This window comes from Chelmon rostratus, chromosome 11, assembly GCF_017976325.1.
Source record: "Chelmon rostratus isolate fCheRos1 chromosome 11, fCheRos1.pri, whole genome shotgun sequence".
NCBI lineage: Eukaryota > Metazoa > Chordata > Actinopteri > Chaetodontiformes > Chaetodontidae > Chelmon > Chelmon rostratus.
Genome location: NC_055668.1, coordinates 20,210,764 through 20,226,661, shown reverse-complemented (window position 1 = coordinate 20,226,661; position 15,898 = coordinate 20,210,764). Strand labels below are relative to the sequence as shown.

Sequence of the window (15,898 nt, the reverse complement as noted above, 5' to 3'; positions counted from 1 at the left end):
TGTGTGTGTGTGTGTGTGTGTGTGTGTGGATTACCTGTCTCTCAGAGTTTTCTCTGAGCGTTTCCAGAGTCTTCTCTAGTAAAGCCTTCTCCTTCATCAGGTCAGTACTGAGCGACTCAGCGCTGCGGAGTGACTCTTTGTCGGCTGTCAGTTCACTCTCCAGCTGCTCTAACTGTAAACAATAATTTAAGTGCCATTTTAAAGTGTTGTACTATTTTGACTGTTTTCTCAGTAATAATTGTCAAATATTTGTATGTGCCATTTCATGATTGTTTTCCCCTTCAGGTACTGATACCATGATGCCCTGCAGATTTTCTTTCATTACATCCTATGTCACAGCATCTCCTGCATTGTGATGCTATTATAATTGAGAGAGAGATGCACATTAAATGAGACCATTTCTGTCCTTCCAGTCTACTAGAGGGTGCATTCACATTTTAATGTGATTTGGCTCTTCAACTCAAGTCACTCAGAAATAAATTTCTCACTTTGGATTTTCTCTTTGTGAGAGGAAAAACACAATTTCATGCTTTTTATTCAGAGGGCAGAGAGAGGGGCTTATATTTCTGAAAATAGCTGAGAGACTTCTTTAGAGAGGGGCGTTTGAGAGTCAAAGACTGGGAAAGAAAAGGCAATGCAGGACTGCCTGGATTTACAGCTTTGCTTTCATCCCCCTATCCACCCCTCTCTATACTTTCTCCATCTTTATCTTCTTTTATTTCCCTCTGTTTTTTCACTGTGTGAAAAGACCTAAAGCAAACTGTTAGGGTGATATATTATGGAGGAGTGCCAGTCCAATATGCTAATCTAGGTGGTGACCCTGATGAGGGACAAAAAAACCTAAACTCAACTGATCTCAACACTTCTTTTAGTCAGTACATGTACTACGACCATGTTTTAGTTTACAGATTAAAACTGTCCAACAAAGCAGCTTTTCAAAAAAGTATTTTTCGTAACGCACAACTAACCTTACAGGAATTCTGAAGGCTTATTACTACTTATTTTCTTTGAAAATAGATGACCAAGGAAGTGTCAGGAGTATATCTATGTGTGTATTTTTGCCATTTAGTTATTAAGAAGAAAAAGAAAGAAGAAATGGCTTAGAATTATCAAACTAACCCTTACCTAACCAATGAAGAACACTTCAAAATGCAGTCAGCTGCTTACCTTCTGGTTAAGTCTCTGGTTTTCCTGGTTGACCTTGGCCAGTTTTACCACGGTGTCCTGACTGGCTGCACCTCTGAGTTCCTCCACCGTCCTCAGCAGGGTCTGGTTGTCTTTCTCCAGCTTCAACAGGCGGCTCGAGGTCAGCTCATTCACCTCCTCGCCCAGTGACTTCTGAGGGGCTGCATCAATTAGGGCAAGAAAATGTGGATTATACATCAAGGTTTTAATATAACTAAAATACAAAGAAATTTGAAAAAAGTCAAAAACCAGAGAGACACAACAATAATTACTATATATATTTAAAAAAAACTTGATACTGTTGAGTCTATCAAAAAATAAATGAATACAAAGCCCTAGAGTCCAACTTTACAGGTCTTAAAGCTTTCAAAGTGCCATTTTAACAAACACCAACCTCCCCCCACCCCCCGACAAACACACACACACAGTCTTTACTCAGATCCCTGGCTAGTTAAACCTCTTAACAGCTTTTTATCCAAACACACAGATTATCCTCCAAGAGCCACTGAATATTAATTACAGGTCTTAACCAAGTGGAAAGAAACCCCAGTGGAGGCTGGCAAATGCAGAAGGTCCATGGAGATGAGACCAGGGCTAAGAGCCAATGATCAAAGCCGTCTGTTGGCTGTCTGAAGCCTTCAACCTGGTCAACTCAGGTGACTGTCAGCTGAATAATATTACAATATCTCACTTTTTGCTGTCCTAAACACTCAACTTTGCATTAGATCTTTTATTCTGGCTGCCATCCAACACACAGAAACTTGATGCTGTTCTCTGGTTTCAAAAGGTCGTTGGCTTTATCTTCTTCTTACCTTCGGTCAGCTCTGGTGTCTTTGATAGTTGCTCCAGCTCCCAACCCAGGTGCAGGGACTCGTCCATGCTCTGTTTCTGGGCCATCTCAAGCACAAGGTTCTCCTCCAGCAGCTCCTCCATACGCTTACGGTCCATGTCCCGTTCCTGGAGGTTGCAGAGATAGATGGTGAGATGTGATAAACATATCCTGAGCACATGACTGCTGAAATGACTGTCCTGTCTTGAGCTTCTCTTCCTTTGACTCTGGTCACACTCTGTCCAATCAAATTTTAGCTCCCTGCACTGGAACACTGATCCATAAATCCATTATCTCACCATCTCCAGGTCATGGATCTTGGACTTGAGCTGCAGATTCTCTTTTTCCAGGAGATGCAGTTTGTCAGACCGGGTCCGGCTAGCATCCAGCTGCTCCTCCAACATGGCCTTAGTCTCCAACAGGACCTGGTTGTCCTCCTTTAGCTCCTACAGAAACCACCACATCAACAAATAATACAAGTTAAACTACAAAAATGACAAAACATAAACACTGTAGCTAGCACAAAACTTGCTTTGGAGATGACCTCCTCAGGAAATGCTTATTACTACTTTTATTAACTGCACTATTAGTAGAATCAGCAGTAACAGTATCAGTGGTAGCTGCATGCAGAAACAGTAGCATATGCTGTATAGTATTAATACCCATACATTAGGTTCAGAAGATTTCAATTGTTTATCCAAATTTGGGTAAAATTGACACCAAATACAAGAGTTTTCAAATAATTAATGCAATTTGGTTTTCTAAAATAATGTATTTGGCTATGCAGTTTATATTCAAATGGTACAGATGCTATGAATGCATGGCGAGCAAACAGTGGCAAAAGCTTCCCTTGCAATTCAAATACATCAATACTTTTAGACAGAAACTACTACTTGTGCTGTATTTGTATCTGTATATGTGCATAATGGTCACATGTTGCTTGTGCGCTTTCTACAATATGGCCAGTCTAACATAATATTGTTGAGATGTCCTAGAACAGTGTCTCCTTGGCTTAAAGTAATGCTTTGTGTGTGTGTGTGTGTGTGTGTGTGTGCGCAGTTGTGTACCTCGACTCGGGCCTTGTAAAACTCAATGTCATGAAGTTTCTCCTTGTATCGGCTCAGCTCGCTCTCCAGTTTGTCGACACGGATCGCTTTCTCTCTGAGTGCATCTAGTTCGTCGCGGTAGGCTCGAGCCGACCGAGCGTCCGACAGCAACTGGTAGCTCTGCAGGGGTTGAAAGTAAATATAAAGCATGAATATGTTGAAATATCTGTATTCTGAAATTACCTCCCCTGAAAAAAACAAAAGAAATCCTCACAACAAACAAACTAAAGAAAGGCCTATTCAACCACTCAACCAGTGCCCACACACGCGTGGACACACACACACACACGCACGCACGCACGCACGCACGCACACCTCCATGTCCTGAACTCATCCACCTTGTTTACAGCATCGGTCAGCCTGACGCTCACAAATCAAAAGCCATGTGAAGCTGTTGCTAGACTAAAGATAGCTCTATTAGCCTCTAATGAGGTAAGTCAGTAGCTTGCTGATTAGAGACTGGCAGCGCTGCAGAAACAAAGTACTTAGAAAGAGTAGGGAAGACCGGTGAAGAAGAGATCAAATCATATGAATGCGTGTGTGTAAACAGGCACGTGAGGGTCGCTGTGACTTGTGCTGTACCTCTTGCTGAAGTCTTTTGAGCTCCACTTCCATGTTCTCAAGCTCCTGCCTGGTGTCCAAAAGCTGCTCACTCTTCTCCTCCCTGAAGGAAAGAGGAAGAGTGAGAGGGGTTAAACAAATAGACCATGGAAAAGTTGGAAAAAAAGATGCAGATTTCTCTCTAGCAAAAAAGAAAAACATGATGTTTTGTGTCTCTGGTCATATGATTAAATGGAAGCCATACAGAGAAAATCATGTGCTAAGTTTTTTTTTCAGTGTGCATGCATGTGTGTGTATCAGTTCGGAGTACAAACAAGGACACTTCTTCAGGGCACTTTCCATTTTAGAGCTTGCAGCTGAATCATTTAATGGTAACAACCTATTGACATAGTTGCAGACAAGGGTTACATTTCACCTAATCTGCCTAAATATCTTCACTATTAACTTAACTTTAAGTACTTTCATTTCATTAGTTTGGCATTTTGTACATTTGAGCTCTTTCAGTAAATTATTGCTGTTAATCATGCAAGTTACACAGTGAAGAGTGAATTAAAGATTAAAAATATTTAAAAGCAATCCCACTTAAGTATTTGGAAGTCATTAGAGTGTATTTTTCGGAACACGAGTGATCGATTTCAGGCATTATTTTTATTCCAGACTTGTCATACAGGGACTTCATTCATTCATTTAAAAACTGCTAAAAACACCCCATTGAGCATAAGACACCGTTGTTGGCAAGTTAGGAAAATCAGCAACTCACATGTTGATTTCAAGACTTCAATCAACCCACTAACCCATTTTCTTCAGTAAAAATAACCAATTATATCTGGTGTGCTTCAGCTGTGGTGAGAAGGACACAACGTGTGTCTGTGCCTTGAGTTCAGCTAGAAAATAAATGACATCTTTCAGCTGGACATCACACTCAGCATAACACTCAATAACAAACAGAGAGGGGAAAGACAGCAGTTGAAAGTAACTGAAGAAAACATAGGACCCTGTGACTATATGCAAATCTACCCCTGAGGCTCAAACCCTCATTTTCCTTTATTCTGGAAAAACAACTGCAACAGATGAGATTAAAGAAGGAGATATCTGGCTTTGTAAGTGGTACAAAACATAGAATTAAATTTCTAATTCTTTCACCCTCAATTATAGGGTCTTGCTATCTGCTATCTAACACTCTCCTGTATCATTTGTTTAAGTGACAGTGAAATAGGACAGCCTGACGTTTGCTGTCTGTGTGAGTTTGTGTGTGTGCAGATTCTCCAGGCTCCTACCATTGAGGGAGAATGTGTCACAATGCTTTGAAGAAAAATGACTGCATTCCTGAGATGCTGTTCTGTGTGTTTGTGCATGCGTGCATGCATGCATGTGTGTTTGCACGAAAATGCTCCACTGAACATCTGATGGCCTGTTTGATTACAGCTCACTGGAGTCTCGAGGTGCATCTCAAGAAGGAAAATGCATCTTTCTTTGCATGCTCTCCCATTTATCTTCCTGCCACAGCTAAGGTTATTTGGGAAGTTGGAGTCAATATGCAGGCAGGATATTTACCCATTTCTGTTTTTGTTTCATCAGTTAACCCCCCCAAATCCCCTTCTCCAAATCACAAACACCTGTCAACTCTAGGCAGATTAGCTCTGGGCTCATATTATGGATGCAGCTGGCTCTGCTGCTTATGTTAATGGTTCAACACAAGTTGCATCTGTGCAAGCACAGGCACAAACACTTGTATGCACTGATATATTAGAAAAGGGAATGAAGGCAACCTTTATTCCTCACCTTTATCTACACAAAACACCATACATACACACACACAAACACACAAGCACAGAGCTTTTGTGGTAAACATTATCAAACATTTCCTTTGTAATATTTTGAATTGTTTGTTAACTATAATAGTATGTCAAGGAACAAGTTAATATGTTTGGATCTTAAAGTCATCTGTTAAACCTGCCTACCTCAATAAATAACTAAATTAAAAATCCACATTACTGACCTTCAATATTCAATTCTATAATAAACAAATCATGCATTCAATGATTTAGGCCTGCACATGGATTACAATACAGCACACTGGTTTTAAATGCAATCAATTTGCAATCAGCCTACAACAAAATGTGCACATTAAGTGTGCTTACGATAATTCCTGCCTTTCATCTGAATGAGTTAGTTAGAATTTGTAGCAGTTAATGATCTACTGACATTCAAGTTGTATTGGCTCACTGAACTCAGAAACTCTTTACATTAGTAACACTAAATGGAGAGATTCCATTACTACAGTTCTGTTTCTCAATTCAAATGGTTTCTGACAATAACAATAACAATTAATAATTTACTAATATTGTCAAAAAGATATGATGCTTAAAAATATGTTTAATAAGAAGAAATCAGAAGCAGATAAATGGAGAGAGTATAAAATATCTTTTTGATCTGGGAATTAGGCTTAGACTCATTGAGGAATAGCAGCTGTAAAAATGACTCAAAACGCTTTTCACAGGTTTAAACTCAATGATGTTCAGTGGGAGGAGGAAAAGCAGCCAAGACGCAGTAGCTTTAACAGACACATTAACAAGCAGCCCACTGTGGGAACAATGAACCATACCCCCAGGCTCTGACCTGGTCTGCTTCAGACACATACAGACACACACACAGATCTACATTTGTATGCAGAGGCAATATCTGTATGTGCAGGCACCCAGACACAACAAACCCCCTCCTCTTCTGCCTTAGAGAAGAAACTGCAATCATGTTACCAGACTACATCAGCATGGACAGACTTAAAGCCATGTTTGTCCCTTTTCTGGCCCATCACATGACAATGTTTTTTAATCAGAGACACCGCAGGAACAAGTAAATAATACCATAGCAACCAACAAACAAAATAACTCAATGACTTGCTAAGTGTTGTTCTGTAGCCCTATTTAGGCCTACTGAGGAAATGATCATAATTTAGGTCAAGGAAATATAAGAGAGATGTCAGCTGTGATGAATGTCGGACCTTTTCAGCACGAGAACCACAATGAATGAAGACAAGGATGCTTTTCACTCTTTTCATGTGCCCCAGCAGGGGCGACCTGCACTTCATTCTGAGCTACAACCCGTTGTTAAAGAACCATAATTCTTGTATTTAGCCCTCACATATACCATTATCTCTGTGACAAAAGGAGACAGAACAATATCTCCTGCAAAATACATGAGTGGAATGAAACAACATTTACATATGACCTAAGGTCCTTTCCAATCATTAGGACTTATCTGAATACATTTTCAACTTTTACAATGTGTTTTTCTTATGTTATTTCTCTGCTGTGGGAGACAGCAATTCTGCTATTAGTCACTATTCATACAGTTAAAATGGAATTAATTTGCAAACATCTTTAAATGGCAGATGGTTTTGGCATGTTTTGAGCAGTACTGGCAAAACTCTTACTAAATATTTATAAAAGCAAGTATACTTTTTAGGTAGTCTGGAAATCAGGGCCACTCAAGCATGCAAATGATTCCCTTGAAGTAGGAACTACATGTTGTCTGACCTGACAGAGACCGTCACAGAAATCTAATCCAAGATTAGCTTCATTGGGAATTTAATCTTGAAAACACTGTATAAAAGAAGGACAGACTATGAAGTAATCAACACCTTTTAACCTTCTTATAACAAAACAGTTCCTGCTAAAGCATTCAGTATCAACACTGACCTAATGACGCCAAGCCAGTCTGGTAATTAGATGTAGTATTTGTGCAACATTCAAATACTTCCCCTTATCAGATGGGGCTTCTTTTCTAACTGAGCTGTGCTGACCATTAAGCCTTTGTCTGGCACGGAATTATAGCACTTTAAAAAGGAAGTTCTATTATTCATAAGCAGAATTTAAAAGGCCTCACCAAGGTTTGTGGGGGGGGTCAATTTGTGTGTGTGTTTGTGTGGTGCAGTGTGACGTCACAGCAGCCTGGTATTGTGTGAGTAATAGATGTAGGGAGGAAATGGACTGCTGGTCACCACCACTCCTCCTCTCTGCACTGTCACTATTATTTCAGCATCATGACTGAGGCTTGAATACAGTCATTAAATTTCCAAATAACCACAGAGGGCTGACAACCCAGAAAACACAATTTCAAAACCCTGCTGGTTTGTCAACATTGTTTAATTAAAAGGATGGAACCAGTCAGATCTCGAGACAACGAAAACACCATCCAATGCAGTAAATATGTCAAAAATGGGCTGGCCCCTGACCAGAAACTGCAATGTCCCTGGGGTCTATACTTCATTTCTCCCCCTCCCTCATTTCCTGTCATCTCTCCACTATCCCTGTCTAATAAAGGCACAAAATACTAAATAAATATATCACTATGCCAAAAAAAAGTTGAAGGACAATGACACAGTCCTGATATTAGGACGTCCACAAAAACGATTAAAAATTAACAATTTATGGAACTCAAATTCAATGATGAAAAAATGTCATAATTATGTGTACAGGTACAGTAAACTGTATTTTCAGTACACGGATGACAGAAGCCTATATTCCTGCTGATGTTAAAAGGAGTACAAATTCAAACCGTGAGGACCTGACATCCTAAATCTTGAACTAGCCAATGATGATCTGGGACTTTAAGTTCCCAATTCAGACTGAAACAGATGACAGCAAGAGAAGCAAAGAGGGAAAACTATGGTAGATAAAAGAATGACCTTTTTCTATGTGGTTCTTTAGCTCATTTGGGCTAACTATGGAGACTGAAATGGGTGTTACTTCTGTTTTTCTTCATTCTGCCCTCTTTGCTCAAATTACATATCCAGCTGATAAAGCCATGGCACTCACAGTTCCTGACGAAGACGTCTGATTTTGGCCTTGGCATCAGCCAACTCCACAGAGAGGTGCTGTCGGCTTTCAGTCCTCCTCATACTGGGGGAGTCACCAGGAGACTGGGTTGGACAGGGAGCCAATGGAGACAGCTGTACACAGTCTCTCTCCTGCGTTAACTCCACTATAGTCTAGAAAGACAAAAAAAGAGAGGGCAGGCAGTGAAGATTTCTACTTTCCATTAATAGGAGTCAGGCAGTTTGAGTTCACATTTGAGTCCTAAAGTGCCAGAATCAGGAAAAAATTAACACAATACAAATAGTGCTGAAACAGAAAACTAATTCTGAATCTGTATTTAGGGTAATCTGTACAGAACTAACCAGTGTTCCTATTTTCTGAAATGGCAACAGTATGAAGCAGGATGCAACGAAGAGGCAAAGAGAGCAGATCCACGGATTCACTCATAGCACCCCCACCACCCAACCCATGAACACAGGTTGGGCTAAAAAGTACATACACAGTCTCACGCACAGACTATTTTGATCTATGCCTGTGAAAGGAAATGGGATTTTAATTGAGAGCGGCTGGACTACACAGTGATAATCTGGAGGCTATTAGAACCCCCAACACACGCATGCACACACACACACACACACGCACGCACGCACGCACGCACAAAATGACCAGCTATATCAGTCGTGTGCATCTGCACCCTATGGGTTGGAAACTCATTTAATGACGCATATACTCTAAGTAAAACACACACACACACACACACACACACACACACACACACACACACACACACACACACACACACACACACACACACACACACACACACACACACACAATCCATGAGACAGTTAACAGTTTCAACCCTTCCTTCCTGAGGCTGCTCTCTTGTGGTAAGGGCAAAAAAGAAAAGTTTCCACATAACCTTATTAGAAGCAGCCCATAATTTTCATTAGCAATATTTTGTCATAGAACTGTAACAGACATCCACAAACACGCATCAGTACATGACACCTACACACACCCAAAGGAAGAGAATAGAAAAAGACATTTTTCATTATGTTTTGCCCTGTTGTACCTTTGTATTTTTGTTGTTTGGGTTATGTTGCCTAAGTGATAAAAGGAAGGCTCAACAAATCTATCTCTAACCAAATCTCTCACCCATACAAAAAATTCATATGTCACTACCTCCAACTGTGTGTCTCTCTCATCCACCAGGTGCTTGAGGTGGAAAGCCAGGTTTCTGGAGAGGCTGTCCAGGTCCTCAGGAGGCATTTCCCCACTCTCCAACCACTGCAGGTCCACTACATTCTCCTGATTATGAGTCACCTAAAATCACAAGAATTATATCACCAGTAGCAACATTTTGTCCCCTACTGTAAAGAAAAGATTGCTGTTCAAATATGCATTCAGATTTTGCATGTCAAAGCAGGTCGAGGAGGTTAAATATGTAATTCTCTTGTTTTGTTTACTATAGAGAAGAACTACCTCTTGGATGTGGGATGCTATGGCAGCTTTGGTGTCAAAGTCGAGAGTCTGGATTCGCTCAATGTACTCTTCCTTCTGCTCGCACTGTAAACAAAGATGGCACAAGAGAAGAGAAGAAAGAGCAAGGTTTGTTAGGGGTTAACTGGAGGTTAGTAGACCAGCACTGCACACACAAGGTAGAAGCAGCTCTGAAATGTAAGCTTCCAGGAAACTAAGGAAAGCAGTCTAGTCTTTAAGTAAAAGCTTATTGTCTGGCTCAGACAAAGATCATTTTCCTCTTTCTGGCTGAAAATGGGATTAGAACAAGCCTGTGCACTAAAGATGTAAACTCTTTTTCACTGTGAGATAATTCTTATTTGGCTCCAGGTAAGGCTTTGCTTAATGCAAGCTTGATGCAGACATAATATTAGGTCAGTGTTATTCACATGAACTATGGTGCCATTTTGCTAAAGCAATAGAGCTGTTGAAAGGTCAGTACACTTAATGGGGCTTTGTCACAAGACAGGAAAGGTCTGCTATTCCATTCATTATGCAGCATTAGTGGTATGATAGAGTTAGAGTTCACTCATTTTATCAAAGAGAGCAAATGTCATTAATCAAGGGAGGCTGGCTGAAATCTAACCTTTTTCCAAATCCATTTTTTTTTGTTTTGGAATTAGATCACTACAAAATGACCAGCAAAAGTAACAAATCAGCAACTAGCTCAGTTAAGGACCTTAACATAGAAAACATCATGATGTGGGATCGTGTATAGTATTGATGGTTTTGAAACATGAATCACAGGCACAAAGTTTGATTGTCATCTGTTATGAACTTGTTTGGCTGGTCCTTGAAACCTGAATTGCATATGCAAAGTGTGTGAGTGTTTGAGTGTACTAAACTGTGCTCTTACCTGGACAGCACAGCCTAGCAGCAGGAGCAACAGTTTTTTCATCTCCTCCAGACCTTGCTCTAGAAAAAAAAAAGACAGAAGATACAGGGGATTATTACAGCCAAACCAAATAAAGTATGTCTGCACAAAACACCAAACAAAATGACTGCTGAACAACAAACAACATGGAATTTGCAACCATTCTAATGGTCTTGTTTCTGTTTTGTCTCATCTGTTAAGCTTTTGTGGTTTTAAGTGGAGTAAGAACACAGAGGTTGATGAATAAATTCTATTAATAGACGTTTACCTCGGGCATGTCACCACAAAATGAGAGATGTGGGCCATCCTTCCCAATCAAGTTTTACAAAGTGCTTCGTGTTTCCTTGGCAGATGCCTGCCTACTCTGGCACATGTTCAAATATATTTTCCTATAAAAATCCAATCAACATTTGTTAGGTCGTGTTTAAGGTGCCACATTTTCCTAATGTTGGGGCAGGAAAAATCCACCATCTATTACTCATTTACTTTACTTCCAATTAGCTAAATTCTTAGGTTGTTATAATTTCCTCCCCTAATAAAACCCCTTCCTCTCATTACAGTGCCACAATGTTTTCCACAGTGTAGTGAGCTGGCAGGATGAACTTCCAGTGCTCTTCCACATGTCAGGACTTATTGTCAGAAACTGGTGAAACCCGCAAACAGCTGCTAGCATGCTCAACAGGCCTGAGCTCATCTGTGGGATATGGGAACAGTAAACCAGGTGGTGTATGTGTGTCTCACACTGACTAAGTGGCATGGGATATGCAAGTTGCAAGCAACTGTGTCTGTCTGTACTAGGACTGCATTTTCCCTATTTGGATAAGGGTGTGTGTCGTGTGTGTGTGTGTGTGTGTGTGTGTGTGTGTGTGTGTGTGTGTGTGTGATAAGCCAGCTCATCATGTGGCCCAGGGGGTAGTGAGTGCTAACACTGTCCGGCTCTAATAATAATAAATCCAGATTAGTGACAGCATGTTTTCTGTGTAGGGTGGTCTGTTTGCCCCTCAGTTTAATGGGCCACTCATCACAGCAGGAACAGCTAAATAGCAGGCACACAGAAAGACAATTATGATCTATGACTTTACCCTTTGTGGGAGTTTCTAAATTATTTAAAATAAAATAAAATTAGATGAATGAAACCACTTCTCTCAAATTAAATTCCGAAAAAAAAACCCTCCTCCCAAAAAAACACTCGGCTGGAGAGAAAGGAGTCCAGTTGTTACTGTAAAGCTCCAATCTAGAGAGCGACAAACAGACGCCCAAGCAGTTCCTTTGGGAAAGCTCAGTCTGCCAAAACAGCGCGTGCCCCTTGACAGGATCTATCCATCAATTGTACAGAATTCTCCACACAACCAAATCAACCTTCCTTCTCTCATTCCTCCTAAATCAATAGAGACACACTAGTCAATATGTTATTAAGCAAAAGAGACCTCCATGTGGTCATGATGTGGCAGGTTAAACCATCTTTTAAGTGGGAGACCAATATGATACTCCTCACAATTAATACTTGATCGTCAGCCTCAATTATTAATCAGTAATAGATTTACTTTAAAAGGACAAACCAACACTGGTAAGGTATAAAAACCTGCTCCTGTGCTGCTCTCTATAGACTGAACCTTTGATCAACATTTGCGCTGTTGGCCATTGCCCAATCAGTGATATCACAGCAGGTTATTCTGCCTTGCAGCTGGTGGAAAACTGAAGCTTTACAAAAGCCATTTTCCTCAGTATGTGATTTCACTGTTCATTTACCCTTTAAGACTGCTTAATGTTTGTTTCTATCATGATATAGAAATCCATCTGTACCGTAATTGTGTTTGCAATGGCCATTACCTAAATACTCCACTCCTGTGATTGGAAAGGTGTTCCTTTCACAAAATGCTGCACTCTTTCTCTCCAAACATGCCTTTGCTCATTGCAGCCAAAAAGTTCTATTTCAAAATCATCAGTCCACAGGATTTTTTTTCCAAAATGCATCCGGCTTGTTGAGACGGTCCTTTGATGCTAAATGTTTTGGTGAGCACGCTGAAAAGATTTTCTTCTGATTACTCTTCCATGAAGGTTGTGTTTGTGCAGGTGTCGCTGTACAGTGGAACAGTGCACTACCACTCCAGAATCTGCAAAATCTTCCTGAAGGTCCTTTTTTTTTTTTTTTTTTTTTAATACAAAGCAATTATTTCTCCAAAAATATTTTGTCAACCACAGTCATGGTTGTGGACAGTCATCTGCTATGATGGTGTGCCATCAACCTGATGTCACTACTTTATGCTTAGTTACAAAAAGTTGCAATTTCTAATTAGAACCTGCATTTTTTAATTTTAAGCATATTAAGAGAATATGAGTGAATTTGGGCCCAGAAGAATGACGCTAGATAAACCTTAATTCTCACAGCTGCGGGGCTTAACGGTACTGGTATTAGAGCCATAGGAAACTATCCTAGTCAGGGGAGGGATTTAGCTCAGCAAATCTACTGGAGCAACGCAGGAAAGATAAGGGACCTCATAGGATAAATAATTTATACAGCTAGAGAGGAAGAACAAGAGGGAGAAATGGTAAGAGAGAGAGATGAAAGGAAACAAGACAAAAGAGGGAAAGCACCACAGAGCACAAGCAACACAAACACAAGGGATATAGAAATAGGGAAACCGAGAGAGAGAGAGCAGGAGGAAGGCAAAGAGACAAGGTTGAAAATAGAAAAATCTCCCTCCAGCAGCAAGGAAGCTTCAAGGAGGCGTTACTCGTCTCTATGCTAGCCTCATTTCTCCATCTCTCTTCCTCCTGTCTTACATACACTCAGTTCATCCATCTATTTGTTCCATGAAAAACACATCCTCCCACCCTTCCTTCCTTCCTTCAACATTGTTAAAAATCATGTGTGCCTCCCGAGTGTTTGCATTCACTCATCTAGGCTTCCTTTTTCACCTATTTCCCTCCCTCCGTTCTTCATCCTCTAAGCAGGAAACAAGGGGTCACACGGACAGTGACTAACCCTTCTTCCTGCAATACCATTGTTAATGTGTGTGAGGATATGAGTAAATAAGAAGGAGAAAAAATGCTTGTATGCATGTGCAATCATTGCTACAATCACCACTGCCATGTTGAATAGTCATTCAGCATGACTTGCACTGTCAGTGGTAAAACTGGTACAAGCAATCTGATATTGCTTTGACGGCATGCCAAAGTGCATTCAACCCATCTCACTGGAGCAGAGGACAGAGTTGGCTATCTTATTTTCAGATTATTTTAGGGCATTTGTGCTTTATAAGGCGAGATACAGTGTCAAGTGACATGAGAGACAGACAGCCTGAAGCTAAGGTCAGTGTCATGAGTAACAAGGCACGCAACTCAGTCTGCCTTTCCACATGGAGCACTGAACTAGCAAAAGATGATCATAAAGGCAAAAAAAGATTACATTTTAAAAAACATATTGATCAAATTGGAATTTTCTCCTGTTTATATGTTCATTGTTTCAATCTCATAACTTTCAAAGAAAATCTAGCACTTAATTCCTTTCTGTCGTACACACACAAGCAATTCTGTCTACTCTATTCTTTTTTACAGAGACACCAAAACACTGTGAAAAGAGACTGTATAAACACACCAAACATCCGCCTACACACACAGATCCCTGTTTAACTTTTCCTGCAAAAATAGCTTACAGACACACACACACAGACAAACGCACAGTCAAGCCCCTCATTTTATGCTTTCTGTCAGCTGTCGACAGTTGCCGCTCCAGTTGTTGTTACTGTTAAAATGATTTCTGCTCACTGAGGAGGGCTTTTACCTAAAACAATGATTTGATTCATGTGGTCCATATGTTTGGCCATATTCACTCAAAGTTTTACTGATATATTTGTAAAATATTTGTATTGTATATGATAATCTGTCAACTGTGCAGTGTTCTCCTTCAGTGGGAGTAGTGGAGAGAGGATATTATGTTTTTGTAGTCAATCACTGTTACAGACTGAATTTTTGAATTTTTGCATTAATGATAACATAAGTGCCTGCAAGATGCTTAAGTAATGCAGCTGGAAACCAGCAAATACATCAGGCATTTACAGTTTACAGTTATGAGAGCGACACTGATAGTCAAACATATTGAGGGGAGAGACCCAAGTTTTCAGAAGATCGGACCAGATCCCTGCAGAAAATTCAGTGGCTTTAAAGACAGACTAAACAAAGGACACTGTGTGTGTGTGTGTGTGTGTGTGTGTGTGTGTGCCAACATGTGCATGCAAGCATACTCATTAAACACTACTTGCATACACAAGGGAGTGTGTGTCTGTGTATCTCACTGTGCGCACGCATATACAAGTCTGAATGAGGTAAATCAGAGTGTGTGGGGTGGGGGGTGTGGGGGTACTACAGTGTATTCCCAATGTTGTGAAGAAACCCCTCCCCCATCCACCAACTAAACGCACACATGTGCATGCACTCACACACATGCAGAGTCGTCCCCTGCCCCCTAATGAGAGCATAATAAAAGCCACATGGCCAATGACTTTCAGCTGGCAGCCGCTGAGCCACAGAGCCAGACTCCACAGTCACCGCTGGTCTGACTGACTGAATGATTATCTGACAAGCTAGAGGGTAAAGGGCAAAAGAAACCCAGAGGAATGCAGTCTAATGCTTTCTGTCTGCTCTGGTCCACTAGCTCGGAGCTGCCCTCCACTCTTGTCTGTTCTGGGTCGACTTTAGTATTCACTTAATATTCACTTTAGCGATGTGTAAGGTCATTGTGTAAGGTTGTAGATCTGGAGGATGTTCAAGGTGCTGTACATACAGTACATCTTCAGAAATTAGCTGCCAGTACTCAAACAGTAGACATTATTTTGGGAGTTATGTTCATGAGAGAGCCCTCTTAGCTTCACTACACAATGTGTTAAAACGAATGCTGCAGATGGTCATAATCACTAGTACTTCACAGGTATATAGAATAACCCTTTAAAAAATAGTTTTATGCTGCAATGCAGTAAAAACTAATGAAGCAAGTAGATCACTTGGC

The 15,898-nt window shown here is 40.5% G+C and overlaps 1 protein-coding gene across 6 annotated transcripts in view; it reads right to left on the bottom strand.

The window, feature by feature from the left end:
• The window catches only part of LOC121613664 (girdin-like), a 65,980-nt gene that overhangs the window by 22,703 nt on the left and 27,379 nt on the right, over positions 1-15,898 (bottom strand). For all 6 annotated transcript variants that reach the window (XM_041947214.1, XM_041947209.1, XM_041947213.1 and 3 more), the window contains exons 5-14: positions 10,876-10,934; positions 9,984-10,067; positions 9,684-9,824; positions 8,499-8,671; positions 3,703-3,784; positions 3,082-3,240; positions 2,314-2,460; positions 1,998-2,142; positions 1,168-1,346; positions 35-172 (exon numbers count right to left, since the gene is read on the bottom strand). In XM_041947214.1, the coding sequence (XP_041803148.1) occupies positions 35-172; positions 1,168-1,346; positions 1,998-2,142; positions 2,314-2,460; positions 3,082-3,240; positions 3,703-3,784; positions 8,499-8,671; positions 9,684-9,824; positions 9,984-10,067; positions 10,876-10,934 (1,307 nt within the window). The remainder of the gene's footprint in view (positions 1-34; positions 173-1,167; positions 1,347-1,997; positions 2,143-2,313; positions 2,461-3,081; positions 3,241-3,702; positions 3,785-8,498; positions 8,672-9,683; positions 9,825-9,983; positions 10,068-10,875; positions 10,935-15,898) is intronic.